Source organism: Bacillus rossius, chromosome 8 (assembly GCF_032445375.1).
Source record: "Bacillus rossius redtenbacheri isolate Brsri chromosome 8, Brsri_v3, whole genome shotgun sequence".
In the NCBI taxonomy this organism is placed as follows: Eukaryota; Metazoa; Arthropoda; class Insecta; order Phasmatodea; family Bacillidae; genus Bacillus; species Bacillus rossius.
The window spans coordinates 12227942-12249991 of NC_086336.1; the positions used below are offsets into that span (position 1 = coordinate 12227942).

The 22050-nt window shown below is 35.7% G+C and overlaps 1 protein-coding gene across 1 annotated transcript in view; it reads left to right on the top strand.

Annotated features, from left to right (window-relative positions):
* LOC134535261 (uncharacterized) overlaps positions 1 to 22050 on the top strand; it is a 112437-nt gene that overhangs the window by 36884 nt on the left and 53503 nt on the right. Inside the window, exon 2 of the mRNA XM_063374332.1 lies at positions 17152 to 17187. Coding sequence (XP_063230402.1) covers positions 17152 to 17187 — 36 coding nt within the window. The remainder of the gene's footprint in view (positions 1 to 17151; positions 17188 to 22050) is intronic.

Sequence of the window (22050 nt, forward strand, 5' to 3'; positions counted from 1 at the left end):
TAGAAAGTATTTATTCAAAAATGGCGGTTTGGCCTCCAACATATGCTGCTATTATTCCTTAGTATTATAAAAATTTCCAAGTAAAAATATTTTAATTTTCTACATACCTTATTTAATTATTTGTATGGTATATGTCTTGATAACCGTGTGGTCAAAAGCTAAAATATTCCTTATCAGAGATCCGACCAGTCATGGTTCAAATAACCTCACTTCCAAAGAATTTTATATCAAAACAGTAAATGTAATATGTCTATAAGGATCGTGACAACTCTGGTATGTAACGAAACATCGACTATATATGCATGAAACAGAGCGACGCTAGAAAACTCTAGGGAAAAAAAGTATAAACAAAGATGGCAAACTTTACACCACCCAAAATGGCGACCTCCAGCAGACGAAAATAATACTGTGGAAATTACGTCAACCGATATGGCTATCTCCCGCAGACGAAAACAATATGGCGGCCCCTAGCAGACTAATAAAAAATGACAAATGTGATGTCGTAACTGAAAATAGCGGAACATTTCTAGAAACCATGAATACGGAATGGTGGAAAGTTCTAGAATTCAATATAATGAAATCCAAGATAGAGGCTTAAGTCAAAGTCATACAACATGGTGGCTGTCACGTCAGACTCATTTATCTACTACTTCTATCTAAGCTTTTAAGTGTATTTGTAGCTTTATCATTCCTTACTGAAATAAGTGTTCACTCTTAATCGTTTTTACATTGTTTGGCGTTACCTAAAGCAAAATACAAAACCAAAATTTCAAATATAAGTTTCCCTTAAATGGCTGATTACAATAATCAGTTAAAATCTAAATCTGCAGATTTGAGTTTGGAAAAATTTTTTGAACGTGCTTTTTGTACACCGCAGCTATCTCATGAGTCTTGAACCTCCTACAAAGCTTAACAAACTGAAACTCTGCGCAAGTGTTTCCTTTCCAATGTTTTTTTTATACTTTTCCCTTATGGCCAACTACCAGAAAAATTTCGCGAGTTCATTTAATATGAAGCTAAAATATTTAGATTATACCACAGTTAATGTGGTGGAGTCTTAGCCAGTAAGAAACACTCAACCAAAGAAGTATCGAGTTAGGGGACAGCCCGGAACAATCTACAGGAAAAGGTCTGTGGAGTTTATGTTAGTGGTCGTCGAATTTATGAATTTTTTTTTCCTGTCCCATCTTTTAGTTTTCAAGCGAGCTGTGCGTTTTTTTTAATTGAACCGAGATAGTTGAATAAGGACATGGATGCAAAGAGCTTGTGACTGAAAGACAGAACTGTGGGCCGATTGATCTGGTTGTCCCGTGGTTGCAAAGCTAGAACCGATGTTCGGGAACACAAAGTCGCGAAGTGGCGGGTGATCCAAACTTGGTCCTTCGCCAAAGTTCGGACTTCTGATACGTGACATTGGGAGACCGCGCCAGAGTCATTGAGGGGAGGGGGCGGGGGGCACCATGTAAATCAAAACTACGAGACCCGCCTGCTCAAGATAGGGGCGTGGCACTCCAGCTCTGCTGAAGCGAAGGTCTTTAACTAGCCCTATTCGCAAAATGAAGGGCTCAAAGCTCCGCGCATCACAAACTGCGGGTGTTAGAACGAGCTAATACACCGTGCCTTTATTTCACATGCTCGAACATACCTCCAAGACCCATGGGGCAGAGTGCAGTAACAAATAAGTGAGCGGATGAATGAAGTGGAATTTATAGCCTCATTTCCATTTCAGTAATTTCAGATGGGTGAAAGGTGAAGTGAAGTGATGTAGCAGAGACGAAACGCATTCGTGGGTGATCACCATTAGAAAAATAACCGGCTCACGGAAATCTACGACACTTTCTTCACTTGGATAAAAAAAACGATGTCTTTAAATCGTAGACTTAACTTTTTTTAGTCACATAAAAAGCTACAACAACGGAATATTTTCATTTTATTTCTTACTTGCTATGCCAGTGACGTCTTTTGAGTGTGCAGTATAATAATTGAAACAAGTTATTTAGACAGAAACTAAAAGCAATAATATATTAATTACTTGTATATATCGTCATGTCTTTGGAACCGTTTCAGATATCGCAAAAAATAATAATAAATCAGTGTTACCAATTAATACTTGTTTGAATTTTAAGTCAATTTAACCGGTACTTTTGAGTTAAAAAAATCGTAAATATATTAAATATTAATTTTGGTTTTTAGTTTTGTTTAGTCATAAATTTTTTCTAATTCAAAAATTACTGCCAGACGCTTGGATGTTATTGATAATTTTTTTTTATAATACTCAAGAAGCGTTCTGTATATTTGGTTTTATGGAGATTCAATTACTTATAGTCGCTACAGTTTCCCTTTTTATTTTAAATATCTCGTTTAAATCTTGACCGACATGTTTTCAGAAATAAATTAGTAGGCAAGCCACTTCAAATACATGATTTATTTTTGGAGAAATATGTACATACATAATATAACGCAACTAACAACGCCATTACTAATACTCCAAGAGAAAAAAATCTTTCTTTTCTCGTGATTGATTATAAAGGGTTTCAATAAACACTAATGTTGTATTAAAGAACACAGGTAAATAATTTAATTTTGAATATAATTGCTTTATTTAAAAATTACAATATACTGTATTTGATAACATAATGCAAACGAAGAAAATCGACAGTCTTATAAATAAATACTATAATTTTTAAGATCATTTCGTTGTGTTTATTAACGTTTTAATATTCTTTTAGATATTTAACTTTCAATGTCTAAATGTTTGCTGAAGTACACGTTAAAATAGTTAAATAAAAAATTAAATAACCAATTTCTTGATGCGGACTACATTTATAAAATAAATTCTCCTAGCTCCTAAGAGATTTATAAGACCATACAGATTGTCCTGAAAATTTGTTATTCTATAATTTTTAAAGCTATGAAAATATGTATAAGATTAAAAAAACCTATGGCGCATGCAATGGAATATGAATAGTCTCTCTAATATAACACTAACAAATTTATTGCCCTGAAAATGATATGAACTGTTGTATGAGTTTTCTCAACGACAGCTACTCCCTATACTCCTTACAATTATATGTTGCATGCGCCCTATAATTTTTCGTTTTTAAATCTTATAAGTATTTAATGTCAATTAAAAATTCATATTCGCAAATGTTTAGTGCACTCTGTAATGGGGTTAGGAATCTGTATGAGGTTATAAATATCTATGGGGCTAGAATCAATTATTATTTTCTTTATAGTCCAAAAAAAACGTGGTTAATTAATGTATTATTATATTTATTAATTTATTTTGTTAGTCTTATGTGCGTGAAATTTTTAATCAATTTTATACATGTGTATGATATTATGAAAGAGACATTTGGCAAATTGAGGTTTATAATAATGTATAATATAATGTAAAACTTTCTGATTTTTTACATTTTTATAAAGATATAGATTTTTATTTTATCAGGCTGTGAAATTTAGGTTAAAATGTTGGAACAGTCGGTGATGTAGGCACCGCCTGCAGAGTGCTGCGTTATGCATCCCCCAACACTGTCCTGTTTTGTTCGTAGCCTAATGCCACGAATCCGGGGGCATTGCTAAACGAAATACCAAACAGAATTTTTACTGAACAGACAAACAAACAGACAGACAAGAAAGAGAGTTAATATTGAATTGTCATCCAGCACTGAGCTATGTTCAAAGTTTCAAGCGCCCAGCTGACCAGGAACTTAGTTTAAAATCGATTGCAAAATTTGTACCGAAACGACAGACAAAAAACCGAGTGAGTAAAAACGTATTAAAAATTCTCACTTTATCAAGAAATAAGTATGGAGGTATTACACTATGAGTGGATGTCCGTTTCAAAACTGATGCCACTCTAGTTAAAAAAAATGTAAGTGAAATAAACCTTAGCTTTTTAGCGGATAACACTAGAAGTTTGTATAATGTATCGAAAGGGACTTACTACGAAACATCTCTAAATGCTATCATTAAGTGAATATCTAAAAAATGATTTTAGCAACACCTCTACAATACTACACTATTGGGTTTGGTCTCATTTTGGCTTCAATTATTAAAATGAAAACATTGCACACATCCACTCCCATACTTATGGCCTCCATGGAGGGACCACAGACTGCGCCGAGTGCTTGTCTCGGTCGCAGCACGGAGATGAGGCCGGCCACATCTGCGAGGCGGGAGGGAGCGGTCCAGCACAGGAGGAGGCTGGGGAGCTGGGAGGGGGAGGGGTAATGAGCACGCCACGTGGTTCATCACGTGCCAATTAACAGCGGCGGCACCGGGAACTGCCGCGACGCCGCGCTCAGCCCCGATAACTGGCGATCACGTGGTCAGTAGATCCCGCTTTCCATCTCGATTTAAGACATTAAAAAAATCACATGCAAAAAAAAATTGGTTGTCTGTAAAGTCGGTTTACGGACGATAGTTTAACGTGACAACGTCATACCAAAACATTGATGAAATGATTGCATACTTTTATGGATAAAATTGAATCATTTTTATTTTAATAATAAAAGAATAAATACTTGAAATTTTACTTGTAATCAGATTTTTAAAATGCAAGAATAATTAACCTTTATTGCCGAAATTGTTGTTGTAATAAGCAATGAAAACCACATTAACTTTTCACTTCACTTTAAAAACAGTCGAGTGGAAGAGAGATAGATGCGGCGCAAGCGTACAATGAGCATAACGGGACACAGCGTAACGGAACAATGTGCGTAGCGGGACACAGCGTAACGGAACAATGTGCGTAACGGGACACAACGTAACGGAACAATGTACGTAACGGGACACAGCGTAACCGAACAATGCGTAACGGGACACTTTTTCGTACGTGCAGCCGGTGTTCATCGATTTATTAGACGTTGTCACGTCAAAAATTTAAGTTTTCTGGAAAGCTAACACACAGATACACAGATACACATGTGATCACACATGCTAAGTTGACTTCGTCAAACTTTTCAAAAACGTAACTTCAAACAGATTTGGTAATGTTGCTAGACCAAGATTGTAAATGCTTCGCCTTGAGAAACAAAACTCGGTTAGAGTTTACTGGAATATTGGCAAGAGTTGTAAACTGTTTTCAGATGTAGGTACGCTTGTTAAATTAGTAGGCAAGCCACCACATAATTAGCCTTCAGTTAATACTCGGACCATTATAAACTTAATTGAATATAAAAAATACAACACAAAAACAGAACTATACCTCTCCTTTTCCCTGTGAATGATTAAAAAATGGTTTTATGACACAAGTTTTATTTTAAAAAAACGCAGCTACGCAAAACAGTTGAATACAATTTTATTTAAATTTCGGTGATAACTTTTAATGATAGCTACAAGAGAAGTATAAGACTGAGAATTGACTGTTTATAACCTTTTCAAAGTTATTGAATATAAGAAATTGCAAATTTATCCACCACATGATTTCAGACATCAGGACAGGCTGATGTGAAGTCAGTAGGCTAAGTTAGCTAAATATACTTCAAGCTGAGGCCGGGGGCAGTGACCTTGTAGGTGACGTTGCAGTCAGAATCTAGTCTTCGTGCGCGCAGAAGGCCTATAGGTATACACAATATTTGCGAAGAAACCTGCTCAGTGCTTTCTTACTCCTTGAACATGTGCGGTTGTTGTGAAATAAAAGTCCGAAGAGAATAGGCATTGTTCAACGGCCCTTTGCAACGAACACCTTTTTTTCTATGATCGTAGCACTGTTTTCAGTTTGGAATGAAACACTGAACGTTACCTCCTACAACGGAAATTGCAATGATTTCGTGTCGTTTTGTTGCAACAAGGGATAATGTTGTCAGACTGTTCTATTTCTGTTCCTTCCGATATTCCTCCCTCGAGAAAAATAAAGATAAAAAAAAATGCCGAATGGACGAAACACGGACATCTGATCATGGATTCGTAGGGGCTTTGAATTTCATTGATAACATTTTTTTATTCGGGAACAGAAGGCTTCATGAAAGTAAAACACAGTAAGTGGTGAACTTCACCGGAAAAAACACTCGCACACAGTCTTAGTTCCCCGTCTACGCGAAATGAACATATTTTCTCCATCGTCGAGAACGTGTAGACGTGGAAGATTTATCACACGTAATTTAAAAAAAACTTTATTACACGAGTTTCTTAACTTGGATATTTTGTTAGAAACTTATGTGGGCGTATTTCGCCAAAAAAAGGAAAAGATCCTCTGTTAAAGTTAACTTTCAGCTTTTTACATGAAAAATATCTAATAATGTGATTGAACATATTTTCCTAAGAAAACACTGTAGTGACCGGAAAATTAGAAAAAAAAACTTATTTTCAGTTCGATTTTAGTTCGAAAAGCAATGGCACTAAAACCACACAATCCAAACTTACTCAGTCCATTTATCACCAGATTTGACACATTAGTATTAATATAAAAGAACACCCCGTAATTTGTTTCAAGTAATTGTGATAAGTATACTGTTCCCGCTTAAGACGAGATGTATTTTCACCTGAATGTGCCTGCTCAGAGCACAGGTATTCGAAGTCTCCGTTAGGAACTGATAATAGTTTAGGAGTTTTTGATTTTTATTTTTATTCAAAGGTTTTTGGCCATATACATAAAATAACTTTGAAACCAAGTAAATTTACGGGTTTTGCAGATATAAATAACACATAAGCATAAATGATAAAATCTTTTATATAATTATACTGTTTCCGTTACATGTTTATGCAAAGAAGCTTTATTAAGAAAGAATAAAAATGTTTGTATTATGCTTCAATCATAATTTGAATGAACATATTGGTGCTCATCAGTGGTGTAGTGGCTTCGAGGCATCACTAAATTACTGGTATAAAACGTAGTGAAGCTTTCTTTTAAAAGGAAATATAATGACATACCTAACATCTTGATTAAGGACGCACTGCTCAGAATAATTATGTACAAGATCCAAGTAGATAGAATAATAGTAAAAAAAGTTTTCGGATAAGTGGTCTTAGTGATAGTGTGTACCGACGTTTTGCTCTACACTGCAGCAGGCATCTTCAGGGATGAGAATCAATTGAGATGGTTGGGCTTTTTTAATATATGTCCAGAGGTCTTCTTCAGGCAGATAAGAGGATTAAGTCTCTTGTAATCCCTTGTAAGTGTGTGTGTATGTATGTATATGTATATGTATATGTATATATATATAGAAAGAGAGAGCGTGCCCTCAAGCCTCATACCGCGCATTTGATTTTCAAGATCTCTGCTGAAATTCAGAGCGAAACGTTGGTATAATATACCACTGCGAAGCAGTGTCTTGATAGTCAAGATGATTTAACACTAAACAAACGTTAAACAAAAACTTTTTCGTGGTTTGTAGACCTACAAAATTAAATTTGACTCAAATATATCTCAAAACAACATTACAATTACTTAGTAAGAGACATTTTATGTTATGAATTTTGAAAAATGGATGAATAATGTTAGAATATAAAGGGAAAAATTCCACAATGTTAAAGTTCATTTATTTCAGAGGGACAGCCTGAAAAGTGCATTTTTTCCAGCATAGGTGCTTATGTTTTTATTAGAAGACTTACCTCTAATTTATTTTGCACTATGTTACTGGTCAACTACAGGTAGGACGCTCACACACGTTTATCCGGGATACCAGGTTTATACACATGTGCATGGCAACCTGAGCACGGTTTAGTCACGGTAGTTAGTGATAGGATCACTTACCTCCTACCCAAGCGACCATGGTCGTTGAGTGGTAGGATCAAGCGCATCCCACTAAAACGATCAAGGAAGTTAAGTGGTAGGATTAATAAATTTTCATCTAAGTGACCATGGTAGTTGAGTCATAGGATTACTCACCAACAGAAATATAGCATATAGGAAGAGGCAAATAGATATTATGTAAAATTTAGGATTTTCAGAGTTCAGTGTTGGAATTTTAAAGAAATTCTCCAATTTTTTTTCTTTGAATATTTTCTTTAGTCTCAAATTTTTCTGCTGTATTTGTGATTCGATGAATTCTAGGGTATGATGAATCCACCGACCCATCCCTTATAAAAAGGCAGTTAGTACTGCCATGCACGAAACCGACTTGTGTAATGGAATAAAAGCCAATCATTATTTAACAGCTGTGAACCTACGCGGTGCATGTACGCGTCAAAGCAAGGCTTGGCACTGAGGAAAACCACAATATCCTCCCCTCCCCCTGCTCCCTTCGTGCGAGCCGACAGCTATAAATAATTCTCCCGCGAAATGTAAACCGTAAAAATGGTCCGCCAGCCGGCAATTTGGAGGGCGTGGGCCGGCGAAGGTGTTCTGAAACATGGCGTTTTTGGAGCTCGTGTTTATTAAAGCTCAGCGTGGGAGGGATTGCGCGGATGAACATTTCTCTGCATTTGCGTAAATATGTGTTGAAGCACGCCATTTACATACGGAAATGGGCTTTAAATGGGAATAATTATGAGGTGCTCTCTGGTACACAAACTCATCGTGTTTTTTTTTTTTTTGAAGTCGCTGTTAGTTCTGGGTTCAAGTCCCGGGTAAAACATGAGTTTTTAATTTGTTATATCTAAATTCAACAGAGAGAGAGACAAAGTCAAGGTAACTGTCAAAACAAATGCTCAAACTCTCAATAAAAAGGGATAATTGTTGGGTAGGCTTGCGACGATGTGGAAAGCATAAATATATATTTTTAAAAATTAGCATGCAATCGTTGGTGGTCTTGCAAGTTGAGTTATTTATGATAACACAGTTTTTAATGTGTCCCTAAAAGCATTCCTTAGGCAATCGGTAACCACAGTCCTTCTATCAATGATTCATTAAATTAAACAAATGGGCACGTTATTATTTATACTTACCCGTTGTAGTATAAAATTAACTTTGATTTTTTATGCAAATAATTGATAGAAATAAAATAATAAAAGGTTGGGAGTGATATTTTAAATACTGTTGGTAAAGTAGGCATTCAAACACCTTTAAAATCTAATAACTGGGCATGCCATAGTCGGGAGGTGGCGCCTAATGCCAATTGTTGGCAGTTAATGTTAATGACCTATATATAGCAGTATTTCAATTTGTTGTGCTCGTCGCCAGCTCAATCCAGCTTGTAACTTTATTTAAGTAATCTAGCCTTAGCAGGCGTGTTTACCAAGTGCTGTACCTACTGTTCCCCGATTATTATATACAGTTAACCTTATGTGTGTCTACCGAGCAAATATAAAATACTTCGGTGTGTATTATGATGGCGATATGATAATTTGTGAAGATTGCCATCTTAATTTTAATTTCTAAAGAAAACACATTAGTGACCGCCACGAGCGTCAGAAGTGCAGCTTCACACATAAGAGGGATAATAAATTGTTAGGGTACTCTAATATTGAATCACTCGTAATCACGCGTTGAAAATAGACTATTACTAGAGTATTGTCCATGTCACGGTCATATAGCAGATATGTCTGGCAACTTCCTATATTTTTCTTTGGCATGTCTCCTCAGCTCAGTGAATATCGCGGCGGCCTGCAAACTAACGGCGCTAGTAGTAGTTTAACCCATCATTAACATTGTGATAAATGAGAGAATGGAATAAAATATGAAACTATTTCTAATTTCTTCTCAATTTTTTTTTAAATTTTTTATATCGTTTGGGTGCTTGATAAAAGCCTAATCTGTAGCAATGCCTTAAAATGTTTCCACATTTGTTTGTTAAGTTGAAATGGTAAGAGAATTCTTCGCTTTTGTATTGTGCCTTGCTGTAATTAAGGCTGTGGATTAAAACCGTAAAGTTTTTTCTTTTTTTTTTTCGTTTTTCTGCCTTGCTCATTATCCGGTTAAACGAAAAAAAAATTGCGAGCTGCAATACCACGAAAATTTAGAATTAAAATCTTACTAAGGGGAGGGTCCGCGTGGGGGCTCACTGATTTGACTTAAACTATGTGAGTGTGAGCAGGCAGGTGACCCTTTCAACGTCCTAAAATCACGTCTGAGTTAGCCCTAGGAAGCGAGAATAAGCTCTTTATGGAATCTACAGTAAATTTTTGACAACATATTGACGTGACAACGTCTAATAATTCGATGAACGCCGGCTGCACGCACGAAAAAGTGTCCCGTTACGCACATAGTTCCGTTACGCTGTGTCCCGTTACGCTCATTGTATGCTTGCGCCGCATCTATCTCTCTTCCACTCTACTGTTTATAAAGTGAAGTAAAAAGTTAATGTGGTTTTCATTGCTTATTACAACAAAAATTTCTGCAATACAGGTTAATATTCTTGCATTTTAAAAATCTGATTACTAGTATAATTTCAAGTATTTCTTCTTTTATTATTAAAATAAAAAAGATTCAATTTTATTCATAAAACTATGCAATAATTTCATCAATGTCTTGTTATGACGTTGTCACGTTAAACTACCGTCCGTGAACCGACTTTACAGACAACCAATTTTTTTAAAATTTTTGTAAAGTGAGGCGTGGCGCAATGGGGATGTCGGCCTCCGTGGCGTAGTCGGGAACGCACCGGGCTATGATGCGGGGGGGGGGGGGGGGGCTCTGGGTTCGAATCCCGGGCAAGACATGGATTTTATCTGTGTTGTCCTAATTGTCTCCTTGGCGCTGACCCATACACCGACAACTACAACAACAATGTCTGAACGACTCGGGGTTGCTTAAAAATACAACATTAAGGGGGGATATGGTTGGCTCACTGACGACTGTCAAACTTGCCTGTGTGCGACCCATATTTGAAAAAAAAAACGTTCAAACGGTCTGGCTATCTGCCGGTGCTGGTTCAATGCCTAGTACAGTTTTTTTACATTTTCATTTTTTTATTTTTTATTTTCATTTTTTTTAATTTTGCAATATTAAACTATTAAATACAGAAATTAAATATACTTAAACAGTGAAATGTATATATTTAAAATTAAAATATTCACTCCAGTAAAATTTTCCTCTAATTTAGTCAGTTAATATTTACAAAAAACAGGCTTTGTTTAATTTACTGATTAGTGATTTTATTCAAAACATTCCTCAATTATGAAATCAAACGGTCTAAAGATTTTTAAATTCCGAAATTAATAGATCAATGTTGTGAGGATTAAAAAAAATTAAAATTTAAAAATGGTACCAGTGGGTATGGAACCCGAGCGAGCAGAATGACAGAACAAGAGTTTCACCAATGCGCCTCGCCTCTGACTTGACAACAGTTTAAACCTATTTTGGAATCTGCACTTTAAAATTCTTTAAGAGCTTTTTGTTGCTGCCTAGGGCACACTCGGGCGAGATATCTTAGGACGTTGTAAGGGCAACTGCCTGCTTCTACTCTCGCAGTTAAAGCCAAATCTTTGAGACCCGACTCTGAACCTCTCCTCGTTAGATTGAAACGAATTGCTGGGCTAAAAATTACTTGAAAGGGTGACACTTGCTTGAAGATTAAAATTTATATCAAACGACGCACTTAACTTTTAAAACATGATTTATCATTGGAGATCCCAATTTGCTTGGGATCCTCATTCTCAGCACTCCATCTTTTAACTAAAAATTACGGCAAAGTTACAAGTTATTGCTATGCATTAAAACACTGCCAAGCTCCTTAATTAATTACAAATCCTTAACCTTGCCGGAAGTTTTTGAAAATATGCCCACTTCTGTAAGAAAATTCCATTTAAAACTATGTTAATAATGGGTTACAATATTCCTGGTGCCGTTAGTTCGCATGTCACCGCGAACTACACTAAGCTGACGGAGAATAAAGGTAAGTTGCCAGACCTATCTGTATTACCATGATCAGTGCCTTCATTGGAATAGAAGAATGATTCAATGGGTAGAGCCCGGAAAAATTCGCGATTTCAATGACCTGTAGGATAGACTCCATGATCCTCTACCCACGCGGGAAAATTACATTTGCTCATTGGCTACTGACTCGTGACACCTGTTAACTGGGACGCTAGTAATTCGATACTCCTTTTGTTAAAGGTTTTTCATTGGCCGAGTATCATTCAGATAAACTGTGGCCCAATCACTGATGCAGTATAAAGGCAAACGTTTTTTGATTCTAGACTATCACGAAATGAATCCGCGAATTTTTCCGGTCTCTATCAATGGGTTAGTGATAGAGAAAAATATGATTAATAACCCTATTGGAAATGTCTGTACATACATAATGTCACCACTTAAATGCTAACACCGGATCCGACCTAAATGTTTGAGAGTTTAGAGTTGATAATTACGAGTCACCAAAGTATGCGAAAGAAGGAAAAAGTATGAGAATGTATGTAATCGTTTACAAAAGTATTTGAAAGTATATGAAATGATACGTTGTCGGTGCCATCAGTAACTCCGCGCATTCGAGCAATCACTACAGGTTATCTCTAGCTCTTTCTTTTCACCTCCACGGCAGTGTTAGAAAGTAACGAAAACATTAAACGCGAGAACCTCTTATAAGAAGTAAAACTTCAGAATATTTATGTGATAAAATAATTAATTTAAACTCAAAAAATTCGTCTTTAAGATGTAGCCTTTGATTCTTAAACGAAGCTATTAAAACAATTAGTAAAACAATATTTTATAAGAAAGTATTTATTTTCTACTAAATTTAACATTTGCTAGTGTTTCCATACCGCTTAATATTAAATAATCATTATTTTGTTATTCGTTACAAAGCATATATTAAAATTTACAGACAAATTAAAGTTTTTTTTTGCATAAAGTATTTCACAACAGGCAATACACATTTTTAGTAGGATATATAAATTCTATTTTTGGAATTTCATTAAAAATAAAACTGAACAAGCGGATTTGAATTCACAATATTAAGCGAATAATTTTTTTTTTTTTTTACTTTTTAAAGTAATGGTCTATTGTACTGTACTGCAAATATTTTGTAATGTTCCTAAATGCGACCAACAGCGGAAAACACAGTCCGATTAATCAAGAAGCTATTTGAGTTATCATGTTTATTTTGTATTTTTAATAATATACATCCCTGGTGGTCAACTTCTATAGACTTTTACTTCCTAATATCGAAAAAAAAATTTAAAATATCTGAAAAGCATTGCTATCTGGGGGTATAATTGAATTTAACGATTTCTTTACCTTACATGATGACAGTTAATCAAAAACAAAGTTCAATGAATAAAAATTTTTGTAATTTAACCAGGTATTTTTTTTTAATTTCTGGCTTAGTATTTAACAGCCATTGTGTTTCATGTAGCTATTTAAAAATATGTATTGCAATTTTTCCACATAACTGATAGCGAATTATGGTCCTTGACAATTTCAATTTTGATGTGTCTTGGAAAGACCCAAAATGGACCAACAGTAAATCCAGACTCGGGTTTTCCTAAATGCTTGACCAATAACATATCATTAAATATGTTTAAGGAATGGTTTCCTCAAAGAGATGGCACACAAAGTATTATACGGATTCTGCTTGCCTCGAGTTTCTTGGTACGGACGCAGGTATGCTATAAATATGGCACCAGCATACTAATTAAACTCTAATTTCAATGCAGTGAGCCTAGGCTCAGTATTTTGCTTGGTGATTCCAACAACTATGGGAATCCAAGTGGTCTTTCTGCCATGTCTGTTCATACAGATTTGGCACAGAATTTTACGTGTGTAGTATTGTATATATTATAACAATTTTTTAGCCACAAAATTTTTATAAATTCAATGCACAGGTAAAATGTGAAAAAATAAATGCGACTGTTAGTCCTGGAAATTTAAAATCTTAAGAAAAATTACGTTTTTAATGTTGCCCAGGCAGACGCTAGCCTCACACTAAATGATAAAACCAAACTAACAACTGTGAACTTATGCAGTGTTCATGTTATTAAGTTAGTCAAGCTGTTAAACATTCCGTTAAAAAAATTCTTTTAAAAATTTTTAAATTGAACTTGAATATAATAACACAAATATAGTGTGGCCAGAACATATTCGGATGTCCTAATTATGAACCTTGAAATTGATTAGATGGTTCCTCACAAGACCATGGTCGTTTTCTCACCTACAGTTTCACACATCATTCTCATTATGTTTACATAAGGCTTACTTCCCAGTTGTTTCTCTCAGAGGCTAGGCTTCAGTTCGACTGTATTCAGAACTGGCCCAGAGGAGGATACGGAACTGGCTCGATGAAAGATAGGGCCCATTCGCTCGATACAGATCGGATCTATTAGGATGAAATCATCTCATCGGCTATATTCGCTTCTAATGCTTAAAAGACGTTGCGTGCCCATGTGGTATGGAACAAGCTGGTGATGATATTAAACATCGCCTCCTTTCGCGACAATGTTCCGAGCCGTCTAGCCGCGTCGCAGGTAAACATTCCACCGAGGTTTCCGTCAACTTTCTAGTCACCATCTTAAAGGTACCTGTCTCCTAGTTCCCTGGGCACTCCGATAACATCCTTAGACACATTATACCATCACTGGACGTCCCAAAGAGACTGATAGCATGAAGACGGTTGTTTGCAATGACAACCGAATTGTCAGTGAACGTTGGAGACTGCTACTCCGAAGAAGGAGATTACAATTTCAATCAAAAACCTGGTGGATTCGTCACCTTCGTCGCGGTACACAAACTAAGTTCCTTCACATTAGTGACATGCCAGTGGGAATTCCTGACATATTTAGATTAAAGTGGCTGTCTGACGATCTTCTGTGATCCATAAGCTCAAGATTACTTTTTGTCGTTTCCGATCCAAATATTTGTTTTAGAAGAATTTGCAGGTTCGAGGAAATTTGCTTAGGATCATCGAAGGAATCAGAGACGTCACTGAACTAGTTTCCACCCGGGGCAAGGACTTATCTTGGTGTCCCCTCCCCTATTTTTTAAACCAATTAAATTAAAAACCTTTCTTAACGCCTCATATGGCAACCACATATTAATTCCACTGTTCCAAATATTTTTATTGAACATAGATGGTAAAAATAATTTATTTGCAGTCATTTCAATTTTAATGCAGCGCAAGTTGGATAGTACACGAAAAATACCAGTTTTTAGTGTTCTACATTACGAAATTCCAGTAAATATCCATAGTAAAAGTTACTCTGCCCGTTTAGCGCACCCCCCCCCCCCCCCTAATGTGGCGCCAGTGGCACAAGCCCCGTCTGTCCCGCTCTAGTTACGTCTCTGGAAGGAATTTATGGGTAGGGGGGAACAGGAGTACCCCGAGAAAACAAATTTATTCACGGCAACGTCCACCACGTTTACAACTTGTGAAATTTTTGGGAAGGACCCCGCCGGGCTTCGAATCTGGAACTTATTGTTGGGAGGTGAGTGATCTGACCTCTAGACATCGAGGTACGCTGAAAGGACTGCACTTGCTCATTCATCGCTTGCATCTTCGGCTCTATGCGCGAGACACTGAACTACACTGCAGTCTGGCCGGCGGTAACGCAAGTAGTTAGGAATTTGAGAAGTGAGCCTATCGTTTTTTTTCCCTGCGACCACATACAACTTTCAACTTTGCGTGCCTACGAGAGATAATGAGCACCTCCGTTTCAGCCATTCTATCTAGAAACTGCCTTTCGGCAGTTAATCACTGGAAGAATTGAAACCCACTTATAAATATATTTTCCACTTAAGTCATATGTAAAGGAATTTCATTAAAAAAGATAATACATTAATTTAATTCAAGTAATGTTATTAAACCAAATATAACATGATAAACCTAAAAATTATTTGCTGTATGCAATTCAAAATTCAAAACTTTTAAAATCAACTTGTTACTGACGCTAGAAACTGTTTCGGAATTATGTTTGTTTTGGATGTATTGTATGTAATGAATATCTAGTTGAAAAACAACTACTGTTTTAGCTACAAGAAAAATTTAGTTCCTTATTGCAATATTTTATTATTAGATTCCTAGAGGTTCATATTTCAAAAAGGGTTACAATTTGTTTTTCTCGTTGACTATGGCTAGTTTGAAATAATTTCTAATTTTTACTTGACTAAATGATTTTTTTTTATTTAAGGTAAATATTTAGTCATCAGTATATTCATTTGACCCTGATAACTTAACTGAATCACTTATGTTAAATGCAAAGATAGAATTAAATCTTATGTTATCTGTGTTTGGTTGTAAACCTTTGTAAATCGGTGTCGATCAGAATCGCTGTACGCGTAGTGTCACATTTTGGTGGTTATGTTTGTGAAAAGGTTTTGCATACCCGAATTACATTCGAAAAACGCATCAGATTTTTTTCAGTCCTTGTTTTCAATACACAACATGGTTAGTTTGGCGTCCACGATTTATTATAACATATTAACCTTCCTAGGCAGTACAAAGAAAATGTGGTTGTGGAGTTCACGCATGGCAGAAGTGAACTTCTTGCTTATTAGGTATAGTTAGAGATAAATTATTATTTTTTATAGTGGACAAGGGATAATAACTAAGAATATATAGATGCAGGATGAGCTCAAATGAAAAAAAAAATAATTATTATGGTAGCGTCAACCGTTAGCCATTACGAAAACTAAAGAGTACAAACAGCGTTACGATAATTCCATAGCATCACTGCTGAGTCATTCTACCTCTCCTCTGCCGCCACCCTTCCGGCCGTTACACTAGAATAAAGCATGCTACGCTACGTACCTATTTCCCCGTTCCCTTAATTTTCTTTATCCCCATTCGACCGCTAGGGCATGCGTTGGAGTGGCGTCCCCTCTGACGCACTCTCCTCCTCTACCGGTTCCCCCACCCAGTACCTAACTGTTCCCCTCGTGCGATCGGATTTTTCGTAACGCTCAAAAATTTAAGCCCCCTCAGCAAACAAGTTTCAAACAATTATATTAAAAAAAATATTTTCGCTTAGTCAACGATATAGTTGACAATATTGTTTTAGAAGGCTTACACACGAGCAGTAATCGAAGCTATTATAGAGTTTTTTAAGTTTAATGCGGGACTTCTAATTTCGTGTTCAGTAAAGAATTTATCACTCTAACTTGTGATAATATAAAAGTAAAAATAAATAATAATTTGTATTGTTAAACTATTTTTTTACATTTACAGATTAATTACAAGAAAAATAATAATTTACTGGCATATAATAATTTTTTAATATCTTTACTTGATTGTCAGTCATTGTTACCTTTGATGTTGACTGTAGGTTCTTATATAAGTTTTTCAAAATTAAATTTTTGATACAAATGGCTAATTTTCTTTCACTCTGACTTTGTTTAAGGTTCCTGCTTGAGCTACGGACATTCATGCTGGGGAGGTAAGTGTTGACGCAGTTAAATATATAACTACTTTAGTAGGTTTAGTAAAATATATTTAGTTATAACAGTTGTAATTTGCCTCTGAAAAAACTACCAATATCTTTCCATATAACAATTTTTTATATATAGTTCAAGAAATAAAAATAAGAATTAATCGAACAGATAAAAATAGAAAAATATTAACTTTTATTTATTACAATTTAAAAAAAAAATGTTTTAATTTTTTCTTCACATTCATAAACGTCATTTGATCAATTTCTTTCCAAAAAATATTGAACTCTTAATTTTTTCTCATTTTTAAGTAAATATTTAGTAATTCATAACCTATCAAATCTGGAAAATGTTAGTGCACTTTCCTCGATATACTTCCATTTTCCGTTTGACACAGATGCACTTCTAATCTTGCCCGTGGCCCGGATATGGCGGTAGTTGATAGTACGCATGGATTGATTCTTTTCCTGCTATATCTTCTCAGGTATATTATTAAACATGGCATGTTGCCCCAAAAGGTAGCGTTTAATGTTTTTTATAATCAAACCTACTGCTATGACGTCTTACTGGACAAATATCAATAAGCGTCTATAAGGGTGAATTAAATGTGATAATATTTTTGTACTGTCTGATGGGATTATCGATTGGCCGTTTTTTGGACAACAAGCAGCTAGTACCCGAGTCCTTCTACCAGTCAGGTATCAGTTACATACAAATATAATTTAAGGTGTTGACAATTTAATTGCTAATTTCTTGACCTGTATGAAATATTTTAAGGAGGTTTCAACTGATGGCTGAATTTTATTTTGTTCAATAATTATGTCAATATATGTTCTTGCATCTTCTTGCAAAAATGTCAAAAAAGAGGTCAAAGAGGCATCATATCCATCCATGGATTGAGTAGATGATTGAATCAAGAATTGTGAACATTATTTTGTTTCAATTTTTATTTTCAAGCAGAAATATTATTATATTTTTAGGATCATTTGGGATTGCTGCCCTTATTTAGTTATACTTAAAAACTAGCGTGGATACACAATTGCTTTACTTTCTTCTTGCTTTACTTTTTTTCTTTGTGTATCGTATATACAGCAAAGAACTATGAATTCTACCAATATGAACTATCTACCCAATTGAAGGTTGCCATAAATGTGTAGTTTAGATGTTAAGTTTAGAGTTACCTGTATTCAGTTAGTTCTACATTTTTTTCGCACATGATACCTATATGATTAAAATAAAAATATGGGAAAATACATGAAACGATCTGCTTCCCAATCGAGAAAACTTACAGTACGTCATAAATCGGCTGCAGAAAGGTACTTGTCTCAGACTAAGCCTGGAGACAGTCGGACTCCTGCACAACCTAAGAAAATGACTACGTATAAGCCGGCAACCATCAAATCACCTATGAGTATTCCAAGTTCTACATAAATGCCACTGAAACAACTAATCCCAAGGTATGGCCTAAGACAGTTTTCTGAACTTTTAATCGGAGCTTCTTACCTCTCAGATCCATTATCACAACTTCCCGCGCCCATTTCATCTTCATCGTCTTTAACGACAAGGACCACTACTACAATTATTCCTATCTGTATGTCTTAGCCTCTATCTACCGTAGGGTCCTCTCTCCAAATATTTGCCTCCTGCCTGTACCCATTATATTGAACTCTGTTGACGATGTCCAAGCGAAATTACCAATACTTTTAAATTCATCAGAAACACAATTTGGCTCAATGCAGTTGTCTAATATACTGGAAACTGACATTACACTTCTACACCCGGTTTTTCACCACATTACATCACTAACGCAGCACTTGGAAAATCTTACACTTCCATTCAGACCGTCACATCAAAACAAGTAACTGCCGCCATAACTGTCTCTTATCCTATTCAAGACAGTCATCTTCATAATCCTACTGCTGTCTCATCTGATGTTGAAGAAGCAGTCACTATTACTACTATTGCATAAGTAAGTACATGGTTCCCCCTTTACATTAGGATATTCTGATTTGATGGAGATTAAAACAACAAGAAAGGCTAGTAGAAAGACCATTAATTTTCTCGGCCTTGGGCTAATAAAGATCCAGACTTGGATAAAATCGTTCAAGATAAAGCCTCTGATAACCCCTGATCAAGTGCTTCCCTGTTAATATTGCCACCCACAACACGAAGAGAGAGATAATTTCATACTGAAGGATCTACAACCCACAACAATCAGCAAAAGGGGTCTGCTGACATCCCAACCTCTTCCAGAGTCTATGCTGTCATTTTAGTCGCTCCTGTAATATTTTCTGGAGCAAGCTCTTAAATGTACCGTTCTAGTGCCTCATTCACAGTGACCTCTAACCCATTAGTAACAACTGCTTCCCAATAAGCCCTTCTGGTAACAATACTACAGGAGTTAATGTGATGCAAGCACTTAATAAAACCAAATCTCCACCTATAATTTGCTCAGGAAAACTTAGTGCTACTGCCATAAAAGACCTAAGTGCTCTTTCCATCTTGTTTTATAAAAAATTTGAGATCTGTACCAAAAACTGCAAAGCTGCATTTTCTATGAAAAATGCTGACAATCACCAGAAAATGACTGCTTACCTTTTGAAGAAAGGTGTACCACTCTGTACATGGCCTCTACAGGAAGAACAGAATTCTCTGTTTGTCATTCGTAATTTGTATGAGGACACTCCGATTGCTCATATTGAAGATACATTGAAGGGAACAAGTTTTTGTAACTCGTATGCGTAGTAGGAATCTCATCATCATTCCTTGACCAGTCTTTTTGGTCACATTGGATGGAATGGCACGATATCAACAAGCCCTCAAATTATTTACTCATTTGGGGAGTCATACCAGGTGACTCTTGTCGTCATTCAATGTTACAAGTGTCAGAAGTTTGGCCTCACTTCACATACTTGTAATGATCTCCCAGTATGTGTGAAATGTGCTGGTCAACATTCTGAGGCAAATTGCAATAAAGAAGCTGATGAACCCCCTTATTGCTGTCATTGTCAGGAAGAACATCCAGCCAATTATTCCCTCTGTCTAGAACGATCTGAAAGGCTAGCTACCAAGTAAGTGCATAAAGAAAAGCGGCAGCAAGTTCACATACCAGATTCTAAAACCATACCCACCAAAGGATTGCCGTCAGCCACAGGTAACCAAACTGCTGTTTATAGTGGGGCCGCTGTTTCAAGTTCTACATGCGATACAGAAACTACTTCTCCCAATTCAGACTCCCATTTTGTCACAGATTCGCAGGACATTGTTTTAATGCTCAAACAGTTCAACATCTGTATTTGGCTAACAGTCATAAAGAAAACTCTATGAAGTTAGCTATGGCCTTGAAATTTGTAAAATATTATTGAATGCTTGTTAGTCATTGTTTATGGCCATCACGAACTCTGCTGTTTCTACTTAACTCTGTGATGAAGAAATCTAAACATAACATTCTAGTTTGGAATGCCAGATCCCTACTGCTTAGGTTAGCAGAGTTTCTTCCCAACATTACTTAATATTTGTAACAGAGATATGGCTGTCTCCTACCAAGCAGTGTGCAACCTGGACATGTAATTCACAAGACTGACAGATTTGGAAAAAGAATAGGTGGAATTGCAGTACATGTACATACATATTAACAACATTATCATAAATTGTTCCCTAATTTTCCTGATTTAGATATTTATGTAGTTATTTTACAAGATAATATTTCATTTCTGGCAGCTGCTGTCTATCTTCCGCCTCACAAACAGTATCCAAACCAAACTCTGCTAACTCTATTCCATTTACAAAGGAATGCTATTGTAGCAGGTGATTTAAATTGCAGACACCAATCTTGGGGGTGTCATATGACATCTACCAGAGGACGGTCATTATTTGATCTTACAACCACATTGCAAATGAATATTCATTAGCCTTACAGTCCAATATTTATACCACCTAGGATGCAACAAAAAACCCTCAATATTGGATAAAATTATAACTTCTCATTACCCAATGGTAAACTATGTCACAAATGATCAGGCTTTAAATCCTTATCACATACTTTTCTTGGTAATATCAGTGGCTTTGATGCACCTATTACACGAAAACTATTTTATGACTTCAAGAATGCAAATTGGCTCAATTTTAAGAAATATTTAGATACTCACATCAGCTTGAACTCTACTTCCAATAGTGCTATTGATCTAGACTGTGAAATATAATTGTTTACTGAATTATTACACAAAGCTGCTGATTCAGCCATTCCTCGTAAAAGGTTTACTTTACAAGGACCAACTTTGCCCGATCATATTAAAAATCTTTTACGATCTTGCAACAAGACAATTAAATTATGGCAACAGACAAGATAATGAAAATACAGGCAAGAATACCTGCAATTGAATAAGGAATGCATGACTGTGAAAAAAAACACTGAATTAGAAGTTAGAAAATTTTCTAAACTATCTCATACTTCTGGATCACTATGGAAGGAGATCAAGAACCTAAAAATACAGAAGATTGTGATTCCTCTACTTAAAGTAGGTGTTAACCTCTATGAGTCTACAGAAGACAAATCTGAAATAATTGCAGAGCATTTTAAGAACATCTTTACTACTCATCACCATCCCAGTCAGTTCGTGTTCTAGGTAAGTTTAATTTCCAAGGTCCACAGCCACTCATTGTTGGTAAACTACTAGCTACGCCTAAAGAAATTTCCAAAGCAATTAGAAAACTTGATTCTAAAGCTGCTCCTGGCCATGTTAAGGGGAGCGAGTACCTTTTTTTATTGAAAAAATCAAAATTTCAAATTTATTTTATAAAAAAACTTAATTTCCTGCTGTTTTAAATGATGTATAACACTTAACATTTTGATATATATTTTTAGACCATAA